Raw genomic sequence first — 17,187 nt, 5'->3', positions numbered from 1 at the left:
AATAATGAAACGGCATAAATGGTCATATTTTCTCAGGTGTCATGTGGACTCAACCACACTCTAGTGTTGTCTACGGACGGAATGATTGTATGGGCATTTGGAGATGGAGATTATGGAAAATTGGGGATTGGTTCTTCATCAGCAAAATATTACCCTCAGGTATGATGGTTAGCAAATTCTCAAGCGTATTTTATTTTAGCATCATGTTGTAGCTCGAGTGCACACTCTAGAGGCCTTGAAGAAAAGACTATTAGGTGTAAAGGGTTCATCATTGTGTCTTACAATCTAAGACACAGGTGTCAAAGTCCCCCCCGGGAGCCCCACATCATTTTATTCGGCCCGCGAAAGCTAATTAAACTCCCGAAATTCTGAACCAAAATTAAAAATAGTTGAATTTAAACGACAATAAGTCATTATTCTTGACTTTAGATTTGACAACTAGTTATCCATTAATTTGTTGTGTGTTCTATATGTAATATGTAGAGGAGATGAAACATTCTAATGATTTCCCCAAATTCATAACGGCCCTCGAGAGTAAACCGTAACTACAATGTGGACCGGGGCAAAAAATGAGTTTCACAGCCCTGATCGTAGTGAAGTCAATCCTCATTTTTATGTATTTTTTTAAACCTTGGAAGATTACTTACCTTTGTCCCATTATATTGCTCCATGTGTTGTATTACAAACATTCTATATATGTTTTCCCTCAATAAAACCCCTCATCCACTTTATATTTACTTTTTTCCAAGGTATGACAACTTCCTTATCATAAAATGAAACTTTCTCCCTTGAAAATTTTAATTGTATTGTCATAAAATGATAACTCGATATCGTGTGTGGTATTGAACAAATGTTATCAAATCAGGGCTACTTACATATACAATCAAATTAAAGCAAATTTCCCCATTGTCGGACAATTAAAGGCTTTTTTTTATTCTCATTCCTATTATTATTCTTAAAGATAAAGCCCACCGGTGACTCAATAAAAATATTTTGGTCCTTGATAAAAAAGTTGAGAAAAACCAAATAGACCGCGATAACAGGTGTTTAATTTCCATCTGTTCAGAAAGTGGAGCAGCTATGTAATAAAGGAGTCAAGAAGGTCAGCTGTGGAACTCAATTTTCTGTTGCCTTGGCCTGCGATGGACATGTCTACACTTTGGACAAGGTATATTGACATTTAAAAACTGTATTTTTTTATATATTCCGGATATAAGGTGCACCCCCAATGAATGATGTATTTATCAACTTTTTCCATGTATAAGGCACACCGGACTATGAGGTGCACCTTTAGTGAAAGAAAAAAGTTTTCCAACTATACTATATATATATATATATAAAAGTTTTCCAAATATAAGGCAAGTCACATTATAAGGCGCTTCAGTAGAGGCTGGGGTTACGTTTTCTATATGCCAGCATGGACTGCACACTACTTCTTCTACAGTGGGAAAATGGAGTCAGTGGCTGCTGGAATTAAAAATTAGACCTGTTTAGGCTTAATATTACTTCACATATAAGACACACCTGCGTATATGGCGCAGGTTCATCTTTTGAAGAAAATGAAGGCTTTTGGGTGCGCCTTATTCTACGGAAAATACAATAACATGCATAAAATGTGAAGACGTCATGGTTATATTTATCCGACTACAGAAAAAATAATTGAGCCTGTGTTTTACATCATTGGCCAACAAAGATGATTCTGATGTCCAACAGAGCGTCTGATTGGCCTGCCGGATTCCATGCTCAAGAACAAGTCATGTCCTCAGGTGGTTCCGGCCCTCGATGGACACTTCATAGAGGACGTGGCCCTGGGATGTGAGCATGTCCTCGCCCTGTCCTCTACTGGGGACGTCTATGCCTGGGGCTGCAACAGTGACGGACAGGTAAGTTGTATTATTTTGAAAGTCTCCCTAAAAGTGTTAAATCCATTTTCAAATTGCATGTTCAAGACATACATTTTGAGTGTCCTCTTTTGTGTGATTACAAGCTTGGTCTGGGACATCCCAACCCAGTGAAGGAGCCCGCACTGGTGACATCCCTCCAAGGGAAAAGCATCCGACAGATCTCGGCGGGTCGCTGCCACAGCTCGGCCTGGACGACGCCCACTGCGTCCATTAAAACCTCAGGTACGCCCACATTTCACATTCCCGCGGCTTGCTCATACTTTAGCTTTGATATGTTCTTAAAACTCCTCTGTAGGTGGTTCTGGAAATTTCCAACTAGGTCTTCCGCAGTGTGTCCCTCCGCAGTACAACACATTGAAAGGCTGCAGCCCTCATTTACTCAGCATGCGCCTCCGAGTGCTTCACCACTTCTCTGATCTTATGTATAAATCGTGGCGGCTGCTTAACCTGGATGCCAAGAATATGGTAATCATGTTTCATATGCGATATGTGTGAAGAAGGGGAAAGAAAAAAACATTCTTTTTTTTTTTGTTTTTTTTTTTTGCCAGCGATTCTGATCGTCCGAATCAAATCAATATATTGCGGACGGCATTTATAATTCATAGTGTGCTTGGGCGTGGAAATTGCAGTTTTTTATACACTCTGATAATATCACCTTATAGCATTCATTTTTTATGCAAGATATGTTTCGGGATGCATCTGGGCCGCGCCCTTGCGCCATTTACCCATTTTAACAGCCACTAGCGCAACTTTGTAACTCCACTGCGCCAGGACTGGTGCCAGTCTATTACGATTACAACTTTCAGAAATCATAAATCAGAAGATTTTCGTACTTGCGACTCTGTGATGCATGTTAAAATAATGTCTAAATTAGAAGTAAATAAAACACAAAAATGCTGTCATTATTTATTTGTACGTTCAATTAGTATAAAAATGTACATATTTTGTTTTTTACATTTTCTTTTGTTTCACCTTACAAATCAACTAACTGTCTGTATTGTGTCAATAGATGCTTTATAATGTGAGTATTGTGATCAAAATCGGGAGTCTCCAGATCAAATCGTGAGACTTAAAGGACAATCGACGTCTCCGGACAAGTTGTGTCCATAATTTGTAAAATGGCTTCAAATGACTTCTACTGAGCGTATTTTAATAAGATTCCACCGCATATAGCTATATTTTACGTTTTAAGACTCGCTGTGAATATTCGGGAAGTCTTGTTTTTGAGTTGGTGACAAGTCCGTACGTGACGTCATGAAAGGACCGCACCATGACCGTAAAAAAGACGCATTGTAGCGTCCTTCCATCACGTCAATGTATTTTGCTGTACACGTTTGGTCTGAGAACCGTGTTTCACCCAAAAGCCGCCAGAAGAGGGAGTCCAAGCTCCATATAAGGAATTTATCAGCCTGTGGAGGTGGCCACTGGAGGTCGCCATTTTGTGCCTCTTTTCTGGTGATCCATTGTTGCCCCAATGTTGCCTCAAATGCATGGAATAAATTCTTTAATCAATTGCAAACATGTATGCTTTCCTCTTCAGAACAATTTGAATCATATTCATAACTGGATGTGTAACGAGAAAGCATATTCTCTGAATCTGAAGCCATTATTTGGATTCTCCAGCAATACAAGACGTCTTGGCGTGACGTCACGAACTGGGGGCGGGACTTTCTGAAAATGCCCAATTCGCAGCTCATTTTTTTACAGATTTTGGACACTTGAAGTCATTTTTATTGGTGTTTTGTATTTGACTAAAAATATCATACTGCGTGTTTTGGGTATTTCAGATGCTATAAAACGTTTTTCTGATGTCAGTTAAAAAACAAAAAAGTGACGTTGGTTGTCCTTTAACATGTATGTGATTAGCGCATATTGCTACATGATCCGCACCACATATGACATACTTGTGTTACAATAGCTAAACAAAACACATTTGCTTAAACAGTAATTAAAAACTGTTCGTTTTCCTTCAGTGGTTATAACTTTCGTTGTCTCCCATTTTGCCTTACCGATATCAAGCCATAATCACCTTGTATTGGTTTCGGTGCATTCCAAAGTCGTGGTAGAGGATATCTCGGGCTTTTCCGAGCCCAAATCTGCGTTAACTTTGTTGTTGTTTTTTTTATCTCCATTCAGGTATCTACTTCAAGGTATAGTTTGGGCACAACAGCTATTGTCCGTGGTGAGCTCCGAGGTCTTCTATCACCGAAAGTCAACACTCTGCCTTTGGTGCGATCCATTGGCAGAACTATGACCCAGGGAAAAACGTACGGGCCACAGATTACAGTGAAACGGATTTCCACAAGGTATTATGAGGAGGATTCCACGTTTGTAGACTGATTTTTTTTTTACGCTAGTCAGTACTGTACGTGTGTTTGTTCCAAACTTTCAGAGGGCGCTCCAGCAAGCCCATCTTTGTGCAAATTGCCAAGCAAGTGGTGAGTCTGAACCCCATGGAGCTCCGCCTACCGTCCCGAGCATGGAAGGTTAAGCTCATCGGCGAGGGAGCGGACGACGCTGGCGGAGTGTTTGATGACACCATTACAGAAATGTGCCAGGTAAAGACAAAAAGAAATCATTTGCAGAAACTGAGACCATACTTCACACTTGGGTTTTAACTCTTTCACTGGCAGACGATATGGAAAAATGTGTCCACTCCAGTGCCAGAGTTTTTGTTATTTTCACTCAAATTGCAGGACTCACAGAATATAAATTTTTAGGACTACATAAACATTCAATGCAGAGTAAGAAACCTTACAGTCTCTTCTTTCATCAGAAAAAAAGAGTTAATTCCTGAGTTCTATAGGTCTGGAGTTATCTGAGTTTGAAATGGGGGTGGCTGTACAAATTACAATACAATGCATACATATTGATTTATATAGTGCGTTAACAACAGCTGGAGCCGCAACAAAGCGCTAACATGGACAAAAGCCAAATGCTCAAGGGAAAAACATTGAAAGAGGTCTGACCAGCACTTTATCGGCACCCCCCACAAAAGAAAAACTAAAACGCGAACACATTCGAGATTGGATTGGATTAGCGCTTATTAGTCTCACAGTGGAGAAATTTACATTTCACACGGCAAAGTGATGAAAGGAAAGAAAAAAGTTGAAAAAAACAATATACAGGAGCTGCTGGAAAGGCAGCCACTCTCGCAGCGCCATCTTAAAGTCAAAAGAACAAAAAAAAACTAAATAACAAATAATATAACAACACAAAGACACAAACAGCCATTCAATCTTCAGAATTTTCTGCACCTTTTTGTTGCATAAAGCAGTTCTAAATGAAAGAGGAGACGATCAAAGTGTCCTTTTCACCAGTGGATCACGGACATCATGGTGGAATGAGCACATCTGCTCCAAGCTAAATGTTGGAAGCAAACACAAAACTGTGACGAAAAGAGATTGGCGCTCCACATCATGCTTTTCAATTCCCGAATAAATTTGGGAATGGCAATTAATGAGTTAATCAGAACTTCTTACAAAGGACTTGGTCCACTTGGTTGTACTGGTGAACTGAAAAAAAAGCTTCCTATGGTCTTGATGTACTGTCTTTGTTGGCATGCACTTTGGATGGATCATATTTGGGGTGAAGAGAACCTTAAACTGAGAAATTCCATTTTATTTTTATTTTATTTTTTTTTAAATAGGAGCTGCAGTCCGCCGTGGTGGACCTTCTGATCCGTACACCCAACAGCTTTGCAGATGTGGGAAGTCACACCGACCGGTCCGTGCATGTTTCTCCAACTTAACTTAACTCACCCCAGCGTCCCTTTGACATCCATGATGAAGCTTTGGTCTTATATCCGGACAGGTTCCTGCTGAACCCAGCTGCTGTCTCCAAAGATCACATGGTCCAGTTTAGATTTTTGGGCATCCTGATGGCGGTGGCGATCCGCACAAAGAAACCTTTGGACCTGCATCTTGCGCCGTGGGTGTGGAAGCAACTCTGTTCCATGCCACTGGGAGAACCCGACTTAGAGGAGGTTGACCTCCTCACCTTCCGCACCTTGCAAGGCATTCTGCACTTGGAAAATAGCGGCATCACGGAGGAGAATTTTCATGTGGTGAGATGTCTTGATGATTTGGTCCTTCCATTTTCAAATCCTAATCCAAGAAAAAAAAAAAAATACCGTATTTTCTGGAATAAAAGGCACACCTACAACGAACGACATATTTAAAAAAAACATTTTCCATACATAAGCATTAAAAGGGCACCTTCAATGAATGACATATTTTAAAAGATCTGTGGAAGCTCTCAGTCATACAGGAGTGGTCCATCGATGAAAATGATTCTTCAGCCGTCATGGGATGTTGGATGTTTCGCTCCTCATTTGAAAAGCTTCGTCAGTGAACTAAAATTGAGCTGGTAGCTCTGGCCCTATGAGGTTTTTTGCTCTTTTACAAAAAAAATGCTGATGAGGTGAAACCAGAGTGAATGGGGCAATAAGGGCCAGTCATAAAACATAATCAGACAGAACAAAAGAAATAATCAGATTACCTTCAGGGAGTAGTCCACTGCTACCCCCAACCTATGAGCTAAGACCTATCGAAGCAGAGGTCTGCACCCGCATTTATAATAATAATAATAATAATAATAATAATAATAATAATAATAATACGCCTGTGTAAGCTCTCAGTCGTACAGGAATGGTCCATCGATGAAAAGGTTTCTTCATAATAATAATAATAATAATAATAATAATAATAATAATAATATCAGCGCCTTTCAAAACTCTCAAGGTCACTTTACAGTCACAGGATAAGATTTCTGTGGGTGAGCAGCGGCAGCCACACTTGCCAGAGTTCACTCAAGCCGGAATAACTCGAATAGATAGAAAGCGCGCTAGCTGGCGAATAGATAGCTAATAGCTAACTAGCGAATATATAGCTAATAGCCAGCTACTGTAGCTAGATAGCTAATAGATACCTACTTTGAGTACCATATTTTCCAGTGTATAAGGTTCACCCCCGATGAATGGTGTATTTACAAACTTTTCTCCATCTAAGGCAATCCGGACTATAAGGCGCACCTTCGATTAATGAAAAATATGTACATTAGGGATATATAGGAGCTACCAGCACAATTTAGTTCTCTGATGAAGCTTTTCAGATGAGGAGCCAAACGTCCGACACCTTCAAAGAAGTACAGATGACAGCTGAAGAAAACTTTTCATCGATTTTCCATACACCTGATTATGAGGCGCATGGTCAGCTTTTGAAAAAAATCTTTTCTTTTAAGCGTGCCTTATCGTACAGAAAATACAGTGCTTATGTAACACAGAAACAAAAATGTTATCATCTCTACCTCAAATACTTTTCTCGCTTGTTTTAATGAATATTACTGTGTATCTTTGTTCAGATGATTCCACTGGATTCGTTCGTGGCCCACAGTGCAGACGGAAGGCTGGTTCCCGTAGTACCCGGAGGCCAAAACATATCCCTGAACTTTTCCAACCGCACAGAGTATGTGGAGAGAGCATTGCAGTATAGACTTCATGAAATGGACTCTCAGGTTTGCAACAAAGGCTCGATGTGGCTCGATGACTTCCCCAAACGTTGTTCACAAGCTGATATCATTTGTACAGGTGGCATCGGTCAGAGAGGGCATGTCGGCCATCATCCCCGTTCCGCTTCTATCACTCCTGACCGCCCAACAGCTGGAGCAGCTTGTGTGCGGCTTGCCCGAAGTGTCTGTGGAGACGTTGAAGAAGCTGGTGCGCTATCGAGACATCGCGGAGAGCCATCAGCTCGTGGCCTGGTTTTGGCAGAGCTTGGAGGAGTTTACCAACGAGGAACGCGTGCTCTTCCTGCGCTTCGTCTCCGGCAGGTCCCGGCTGCCGTCCAACCCGGCCGATATGATGCAGAAGTTTCAGATCATTAAGGTGGACCGGGTGAGTCAGAGATGAAGGATGCCTGATTCCCCCCATAATAATAATAATAATAATAATAATAATAATAATAATGATAATAGTAATGATAATAATAATAATAGTAATGATAATGATGCTAATAGTGATGATAGTAATAACAATGATGATGATAATGAGAACGCTGGCGTGTGTGGCTGCCACTGCTCACCCGCAGAAAAAATATCCTGTGACTGTTAAGTTTCCTTGAGAGTTTTGAAAGGCGCTTATAAATGAAATCTATTATTATTATTATTGGAAAGTAGAAAATTATGTTTTATGGCGACCTGAGAACGGATTATTCTCATTTTAATGGTTTCCTATGGGAAATTATTTTTTGGGATACACTCTTTTCACCTTACACACTCTGTTTGGGAACCAATTAATTTCGTAAGCCAAGGTATCACCGTATGTCATTCGTTGAAGGTGCACCTTATATTCCACAAAACACTGTAATTTAAAATAATTTGCTTTTATGATTACTTTCTAAATATTCTCCTGAATTTCCTCTCCGTGAGTCAACCAAGTGTAATCTTCTCTTCTCCAAGCCCGTGAATGGCCTGCCGACCGCCCAAACGTGCTTCTTCCTGCTTCGTCTTCCGCCATATACAAGCCAGGCCTTGCTGGCCGAGCGTCTGCGCTACTCGATACACAACTGCCCCTCCATCGACATGGACAACTACATGCTGACGCACAACACGGAGCCCTTAGAGACCTCCGACACAGAAGAGTGATGACGTCAATATCTGCACTGACTTAATGTATTCACCCTTGGATGAGTGTTGTTTTGAATTTGTGTGAGATATTGTGTATTTATTACAGCGCTTGAGCTGAGTAGCCACTGGGAAATTATAAACTACAATTTCTTATCATATAAGCCACTGAATCAATGTGCCTGTTTGAAGATGTCATTTAAGGTTCTGTCCAATGTAGGCAGCGTGACTCTAAAATAAAGAGTGCTTACTTGTAACTGTTCTTTTCTATCTTTTTTTTTAACATACACTTTTGCTTTTCTTTATAGATTTTGAGCAAATTCATTTATTATTCTTTATAACTGACACTTTGCTTTTCTTATAGATCTTGAGCAAATTCAAATCCTGAACGCCAGAATGACATGATAAGGCACAATTCCTATCGACTCGTCCACCATGCTACCCAAAACCAGAATGTTCAAAATAGGGATCATTCCATATGTACATATATTACACACATGGTGATTTATAAGATGTAGATACAGTAAAGTCTCGTTATATCGATATCGGATATATCGATAGTCCCGGTTATATCGATACTATATCTATGCACGCACTGAGAAAATTACATGCAAACAGGGTCGGATATATCGATAGTCCCGGTTATATCGATATTTTTTCGGACTCCCTTGAATATCGATATAACGAGACTTTACTGTATCTAATTTAACTCATTCACTGCCAGACGTGCAAAAATGTGTCTCCTCCAGTGCCAGGGTTTTTGTCATTGTCACTCAAATTGCAGGACACACAAAATATTGAGTTTTAGGACCACATAAATATTCAAGGCAGCGTAAGAAAGCTTTGACTCTCTTATTTCATCAAAAAAAGTTATTTCCTAAATGATATGGGTCTGGAGTTATATGAGCTTAAAATGTGGGCAGCTGTCCAAAATGCAATGCAATACAATACATACGTATTGATTTATATAGCGTTTTAACAACAGCTGAAGCTGGAACAAAGGGCTAACATGGAAAAAGGGGGAAATGCTGCCCTCCCGTGGAAGGGAAAAAACATTGCCGGAGGTCTGGCCAGCGCTTTATCGGCAACAAAGAAAGAAAAAAAACAAAACCCAAATTCGGGAATGGTATTCTTGATCATATTTTCAATTCCCGAATAAATTCATGAATGGCAGTGAATGAGTTAATATGTCCTAAATTTATTTGGTTGTTGTTTTTCTTCGTTTTAACAACAGCTGAAGCTGGAACAAAGGGCTAACATGGAAAAAGGGGGAAATGCTGCCCTCCCGTGGAAGGGAAAAAACATTGCCGGAGGTCTGGCCAGCGCTTTATCGGCAACAAAGAAAGAAAAAAACAAAACCCAAATTCGGGAATGGTATTCTTGATCATATTTTCAATTCCCGAATAAATTCATGAATGGCAGTGAATGAGTTAATATGTCCTATATTTATTTGGTTGTTGTTTTTCTTCGTAGACGAGGATTGCTGGATTCAGATGGGGCATCTGCCTGTAAACCTGATAAGGCTTAAGGCAGGGTTACAGGGGAAAAGTAGGAAAGGAAGCTGATAGTCAATTTGGAATTAATAAAAAATAAAATTCATGTTAGTGTGGGATTCAGATATTTCTAGGCCTTGTTTTATTCTAAGGTTGTCAAAATCAGGGCCGCCATCCTGCATGTTTTTCAAGTCTCCCTGTTACAACACATCTGATTCAAATGATCAGATAATCAGCAAGCTCCGCGGAAGCCTGACATTGAACCTTCTCATTTGAATCAAGTGCGTTGCAACAGGCAGACATGGGAAAACAAACAGGACGGCGCCCTTCCAGGACCTGAGTTTGACGCACCTGGTGTAGAGCCTTTCCTAGATGTAATACCTGTAATAGCCACATGATGGCAGGCAATCCACGCAGCGACTCCAAACCAGACAGAGGCTGTCATTGTGAAGAAGCGTATGTCATAGCCTGGACAACATCGATTCCAAAGTACATAAAAAAAACACTTTTTTTTTAAACCCCCTACCCACAGCGTCGAGTTTCTCTAAAAAATGAATATATTCAACTCATAATTGTGTTAAAAACCCGTCTGGTGGCGTAATTGGACAAACGACTGTGATGAACTCGCCCTCCTTTGACGGGATGCTTCCAGGACGCAGGTGAGTCAACCAACCTGTTAATTTCGGAATTATTGAATACAATGGACGAAAAGCAAATGGTTATACAGTATTAAAATGTGTTCTTTTTCGTGAAAACATGCAGAAAATGTCTTAGGGTTGCTATTTAGGTAGATGTGTGAACTTTGAAAGGGAATTTATGCTTTTGCAGCTCACTGTGGTGGGGTGGGCATTTTTTTTAATGTCGTTGAATATTGCTTCTTTTCTGTGTGTTTGAAAATTAAATTACACAATTTCTCTTTTGTACCTCTTGGGGAAAATAGAAACTGCTTAGATAAATAATTTAGCAGTGTTTGAAGGGAGGAAAAGTTCTCCTTCGACTGTCAAGGATCTCTGGAAGGATTCATTAGAGCCCTAAGATCATGTTCACCTCTTTAACTTGTTAACTTTGAGGCCCCTTCGTTTTTTATTACCCTGTCTAGAACACCAGCAGGCTCTCATATATAATTCATAATTCATTTGCTTAATCAACAATTAAGGAAATTAACAATGAATTATCAATTTACTCTTTTAATTTGGTCTCACTAGCTGTTTCTTAGCGGTTAAACATTAGGACAAGATGGAGAATTGGGACACAAATTAAGTATCTTGACATCCTATTTTTTCAGGTTAATTCATTCTCTGGCATTCCCAAATTTATTCAGGAATTGAACATATGATGTTGAGGGCCATTTCCAAATTTGTTTCCGGTTTTGTTTTTCTTCTTGTTTGGGTGCCGATAACGCGCAGGCCATGGCCTATGGTAATGTTTTTCCTTTGCACAAGAGCAGAAGCAATTCCGTTTTTTCCATGTTAGTACTTTGTTCCAGCTTCAGCGGTTATTCAAGCGCTATATAAACCAATATGTATGTATTGCATTGTATTTTGGACAGCTGCTCTCATTTCAAGCTCCTATAACTCCAGACCTATATAATTTAGGAATGAACTTTTTTTTTTCTAAACGAAGAGTGTCTGAGGTTTTTTTTTAACACTTTATTGAATGTTTATGTAGTCCTAAAACTCAATATTCTGTGGGCCCTGCAAATTGAGTCAAAATGACAAAAACCCTGGCACTGGAGTAGACATTTTTGCACGTCTTGCAGTGAATGAGTTAATGATAATCAAAGTAACAGGAGCTGAGTGATTTTTACAATATTTTCATGTCAATTTCATGCAGCTATCCCACAAAATGCTCTACTTAACTCGTCAATCGATAGCTAATAGCCAGCTAGCTAGCCAGCCAGATAGCTATTGTACGGTATTTGAGAAAAGACAAAGAGAATTGACTTAGCACAATAAAGCTTACTAATGTCTACATAAGCCACTCACTATATTGGTTAGCAAAACGCTATTGATGGCTTGCCTTCCCCTCCAGCTCAAATGACAGCTTGCTAAGTCATTTTAAGACTAAACATGGGCCATGATGGCGATTATTGAGAAGGGAATCCCCCCCCCCTCTCTCATAAGTTGCCATGCATTATTGCTAGCACACGCTAATTTCCCATGAGCGCCATCAGACAAAAAAAAAAAAAAAACACCAGGATAGATTTATGTTCCCGCCATCATTTTGTCTCCATAAAGTGGATTGTTTTGGAATTAACTTCAATGTATTAACGCTATCTTGACATGCAATCGCTAAGTGAGGACACAAACGCCATTAGGATTTTGATATATGAGTTTGGTCAAATACATCCCAAACCTTCCCAAAGGAGTGTGTGATTTAAATTAGCCCTTCGTCATGTTTTTTTTTTTTTTTTATTGCGCTAGAATGGTCTCAAAACCCATCCTAGCTGATTTGGACACAGAACGGTGAGAGGCAAGTAAGACCCTGGACTGGTCGTCAGTCCATGACAGAACCACTCAAAGCTTGAAAAATGTGAAAGTAGGAATTTTGTTGCGGCATGAAATTATATCGCTGACTAGAATAAATCACTTCATTATTATGAGAGGCTCAAGTCACGTTCTTGTGTCTGGAGTTTGAAGGACAGTTCTGGTGGTGAATGGAAATACAGTATTCACAAAACAGCAGATCTTGTGAGCTCTGTTGGGATCCGTCATCTGGCTGCCAGACGGTCGATGCGTTGGCAACAACCTTCCTCGGCTGGCAGTAGACATCCGCATTGGGCCTGGAAGCCAATATTAAACAACACAGCTTTCACTTGCATTGAGCGGTTATGCAACAACATCTGGACAAGACGCCACCGCCCTCCCCACCCTTTTATTTTTTTTATTTATTTTAAATAACGCAGCAGTGATTACATCAACAGCAATCCATGGAATCAAAACATGAAGGACATTCCTGTGTACTTTGACTCAGAGCCAAGAACAGGAATTTCTTTACGCTTTCTATTTGCTAATGATGTTGAAATTGACATTTTTTGCATTCCCGGTAATCATAAACATCTGGTGTGTGCCATCTGCCGATGTTGTTGTTAATGGGTTTTGCTGTTATTAAGTGGAGGGGGGGGGGGGTTGAGGGTGGTGGTCCTATCAATGCATAATTCCGCATGCGTTAAACTGAAGGATTTGCAATATCTTTGTGTCATTTTATGAACGATTTATCTCATTTTGCCAAAGGTGAAACATCCATCATCCATCCATCCATCCATGCATCCATTTTTTGAGCCGCTTATTTAATTGATAGTTTTGCTTTTTTGAATGTTACTGTGCCGATGACCATTTTGTGTTTGGGAGCCTTTTTCTGAGCAAGTTGCTTGTTCTGTAGCCACAAAGGGACATAAGTCTTCTTGTGCCGGTCCCAAGCCCGGATAACTACAGAGGGTTGTGTCAGGAAGGGCATCCGAAGTAAAAGCTTGGCCAAACAAGCATGCGGATCAAATCTCTCAAGATTTAGGACACCGATTTGTGGTGGCGACCGCTTGAAGGGAAAAGCCGAAAGGAAAAGAAGAATTAAACTTTACAAAACACATATAACATATACTATTTTTTGCAAAACATTGCTATTTTTCTTCATGAAAAAAATAATCTTGTTTTGGGGGGGTTGGAACGGATTAATGACATTTCAATGCATTTCATTGGAGATTATTGATTTGTTATTCAATCGCTGAGTTACAAACTTCTTCAAGGGATGATTTATAATAATTGCATTTAAATTTCTGATTACGGCATAAGATTTAAGACAAATAAAGGGTTAAAACGCTCTTCAAATTCAAAACTGGACCATCCTATTTGACGTCAGCAAATTTTGTGATTCTATCGCTCTATGACTAATGGAGTTGCCGTTCCCAAACCTTTCAATCCAAACGCCCCCTCGGTCCATATTTAAAAACAGAAAAATAATCATGCTGTCTAAAAAAAAACAACAAAAGGATAAATGTTGACATAATTCCATTTGGCTAGTAATGCCATCAAACATTTGAGGTGCGTACAAAAGTACATATGTGAAACTGTCGCGGCTTGGAATTGAAGCGGATTTACCTGGGACAGGAGATGTGAGACAATCTCTTTTTGTCAATGGATGCTATAGCTTCATGTTTGCTTTCAAAACTTGGCTTGTAGAAGACATACACATTCCACCGTGACGTCTCTGATCCACTGGTGAAAAGGACACTTTCATCCTCTTTCATCAAGAACTGATTTAAGTAATAAAGTATTTGTCTTGTACTCAAACATCAGAGAGTAGATGGGGAAATACGTTAAGATTGCACAACTGTCCATGTTTTTATGGTCCTGTTGTGTTTATTATTTTGCTTTGTGTTGACTATTATGCGAAGCGCTTTGTTACAGCTGCATCTGTTGTGAAGGCGCGATATAAATCAGGATCTATTGTATTGTACTGTCTGTCTATAAACACACTCACACTAGTGGCGTGAGTTTGTGTTACTTCCGGGTTGAGTGACCGCTGGCGCGAATGGCTGCCGCTGCTCGTCCGCCGAAACAAAGAAATATTCTTATCCCGTGTCTGTAAAGTGTCCTTGAGAGTTTTGAAAGACGCTTAGAAATAAAATGTATTATTATTACTATTATTATTAGAAGTCACCGACTCCACATGGAAGCATTTCTGGTTACTTGGTGACTCGTTTCAAAAAAGCAGCTCAGGTGTCGTCTCATTAGCCTCGAGGGTGTGGCGGTCAAGTGCTCTCCACATGCACTGCAAATTCATTCAAGTGGGCACTTCTAATGCAATAACCACTGAACTGTATCCGTGGATGCGGATACGTCCATTGAGGCCTTCTGTGATCCTTAACTTGACTCCCAACCTCACTTTACCCCCTTGCTAAGTGTACTCGAATGACTTGAACCTAAGCCACAACCGCCATCTAACCCTGTGCCACCTGTGTCTCCACAAAGCGTGTGCTTTGGAGTTTTAGTTTTGTTTTACTCAAAGTCCCAGAACCATAAAAACAAATCAAAACTCTATGTTACTTTTTTAGGGAGGGCAGGTTGGGTCATATTAGTGAACAGTGGTAACATTCCGAATTATTAAAAAAAACAACTTTGACATTTGTCCTCCAGTGATCTTGGCTAGTACATCACGGAAGTGCAATTTGTTAACCTGACCTACATAAAAAAAGTCCTTGTATGCAGCTGCGTGCTGACGACAAAGCCACCAAGATTATATTTTAAGCAGGGGGCCCCATGATTTATCTACCGCTACATGGTTAACGGCAGCATTAATCACGCCGGGAGTCGTGCCTCCCTCCCGTATTATCTGCAAACAACTTGAGACGCGCACGCACCTATGTTGAAGCGTTTGCGTTTTTTGTATTGTTGTTTTTTTTTTGTTTGGGTGCAGGGAAGTTGTGGTGCGCCATTGAGGCAAGAATGCACAAGGGGGGGTTGCCTTTGACTGTACATAGGATTTTTTTGGACAGGCCCAATATGTGCATATATTCTGGGGCATGCACTACTTTTATTTATTTATTTATTTATTTATTTATTTATTTATTTATTTATTTATTTATTTATTATCATTTGTAAGTACTCATTTATTAAGTTTAGTTAATATTTTATCTGTTTATGTATTTATTCATTCATTTGTGTATTTATTTATTTGTGTTTTTTATTTGGATTATTTGTTTATTATTTATTTACTATTTTATTATTTATGTTTTATTTATCATTTTTATTTATTAATTATGTATTTATTTAATTTTGTATTTATTATTTATTTAAAAATGTATTGACGTATTTGTTTCTCTTTATTTATTTACTTATTTATGTTTTAATTATGTTATTTATTTATTATTTATTTATTTATTTATTATTTGTGTATTTATTAATTTATTTAGTATCATTTGTAATTATTTATTTATCATTGTTAAAATTATTTACTTTATTTACCTGTTTATGTATTTATTATTTATTATTTGTGTATTTATTAATTTATTTAGTATCATTTGTATTTATTTATTTATCATTGTTAAAATTATTTACTTTATTTACCTATTTATTTATTTATTTATTTATTATTTATTTATTATTTGTGTATTAATTAATTTAGTTAGTATCATTTGTATTTATTTATTTATCATTGTTAAAATTATTTACTTTATTTATCTGTTTATTTATTCATCTATTGATTCATTTGTGTATCCATTCGTGTAGTTATTTATATAGTTTGATTTTTATTATTTATTTATCAATGTTAAAATGATGTATTTATTTATGTTATTTATCTATTTATTACTCTTTATTTATGTCTGTGTAAGCTCTCAGTCGTACAGGAGTGGTCCATCGATGAGAAGGTTTCTTCAGCCGTCATCTGTACAAAAGTGAAGGTTTCGGACGTTTCGCCTCCTATCCAAGAGACTTCGTCAGCGAACTAAAGTCTGACTGGTCGTATCGGCCCCATTTATATATCCCTAATGTCCAGACCTAGTGGTGCCGGACACAGCTATGATAGGTCCCTACTCTCAGGTTGGGGGGGGCGCGGGACCCCCCCCTGTGGCCCCACTGATTGTTCCTACATTCCTGACTAACGATTGGCCTATTACCCCCACTCCCTCCGGTATCACCTCATCAGCATAACGACCCTCATCAGCATTGCGAAAGTTGCCTAACCTGTTTTGCCTGAGCAGGCTATTGTATGAACGATCCAAATTGAACCTCACACCACCAGACCGGTTTAATGAAGGATTTTGTTGTTTTATAAGAATCGCCTCTTTTACCCCCCTTTCAAACCATCTATGTTCTTTCGCTAAGATTTTAACCTCATTGTCGTCAAATGAGTGGTTAGTAGCTTTTAGGTGCAAATGTACTGCCGATTGAGGCCCACTAGTATTATCCCTGCGATGTTGATAAAGTCTTTTTTTGAGAATTTGTTGAGTCTCCCCAATGTACTGCTCTTTACAATTTTCATTCTTACAATGTATGGAATAAACTACATTACTTTGTTTTTCATTTGGTAGCCTATCTTTTGGATGCACTAATTTTTGCCTTAACGTGTTTATCGGTTTGAAATAAGTAGGAATTTTATGTTGCCAAAGGACTCTTTGTAATTTTTCAGAAACTCCTGCAATGTACGGTACTGCTACTCCTCTCCTTTTAGAA

At 39.0% G+C, this 17,187-nt stretch overlaps 1 protein-coding gene across 1 annotated transcript in view; it reads left to right on the top strand.

The window, feature by feature from the left end:
- Positions 1-8,795, top strand: part of LOC148884493 (putative E3 ubiquitin-protein ligase HERC1) — a 49,676-nt gene extending 40,881 nt beyond the window's left edge. Inside the window, exons 69-80 of the mRNA XM_089020294.1 lie at positions 37-159; positions 1,067-1,168; positions 1,716-1,883; positions 1,988-2,126; positions 2,200-2,369; positions 4,041-4,210; positions 4,297-4,462; positions 5,554-5,630; positions 5,718-5,970; positions 7,266-7,418; positions 7,492-7,797; positions 8,361-8,795. Of these exons, the coding sequence (XP_088876420.1) occupies positions 37-159; positions 1,067-1,168; positions 1,716-1,883; positions 1,988-2,126; positions 2,200-2,369; positions 4,041-4,210; positions 4,297-4,462; positions 5,554-5,630; positions 5,718-5,970; positions 7,266-7,418; positions 7,492-7,797; positions 8,361-8,546 (2,013 nt within the window). The 3' untranslated portion in view covers positions 8,547-8,795. The remainder of the gene's footprint in view (positions 1-36; positions 160-1,066; positions 1,169-1,715; positions 1,884-1,987; positions 2,127-2,199; positions 2,370-4,040; positions 4,211-4,296; positions 4,463-5,553; positions 5,631-5,717; positions 5,971-7,265; positions 7,419-7,491; positions 7,798-8,360) is intronic.
- Positions 8,796-17,187: the final 8,392 nt, after the last annotated feature.

Source organism: Hippocampus bargibanti, linkage group LG18 (assembly GCF_051943395.1).
Source record: "Hippocampus bargibanti isolate YZ-2025 linkage group LG18, ASM5194339v1, whole genome shotgun sequence".
NCBI classification, from domain to species: Eukaryota; Metazoa; Chordata; class Actinopteri; order Syngnathiformes; family Syngnathidae; genus Hippocampus; species Hippocampus bargibanti.
This window is presented reverse-complemented; position numbering and strand designations above follow the sequence as displayed.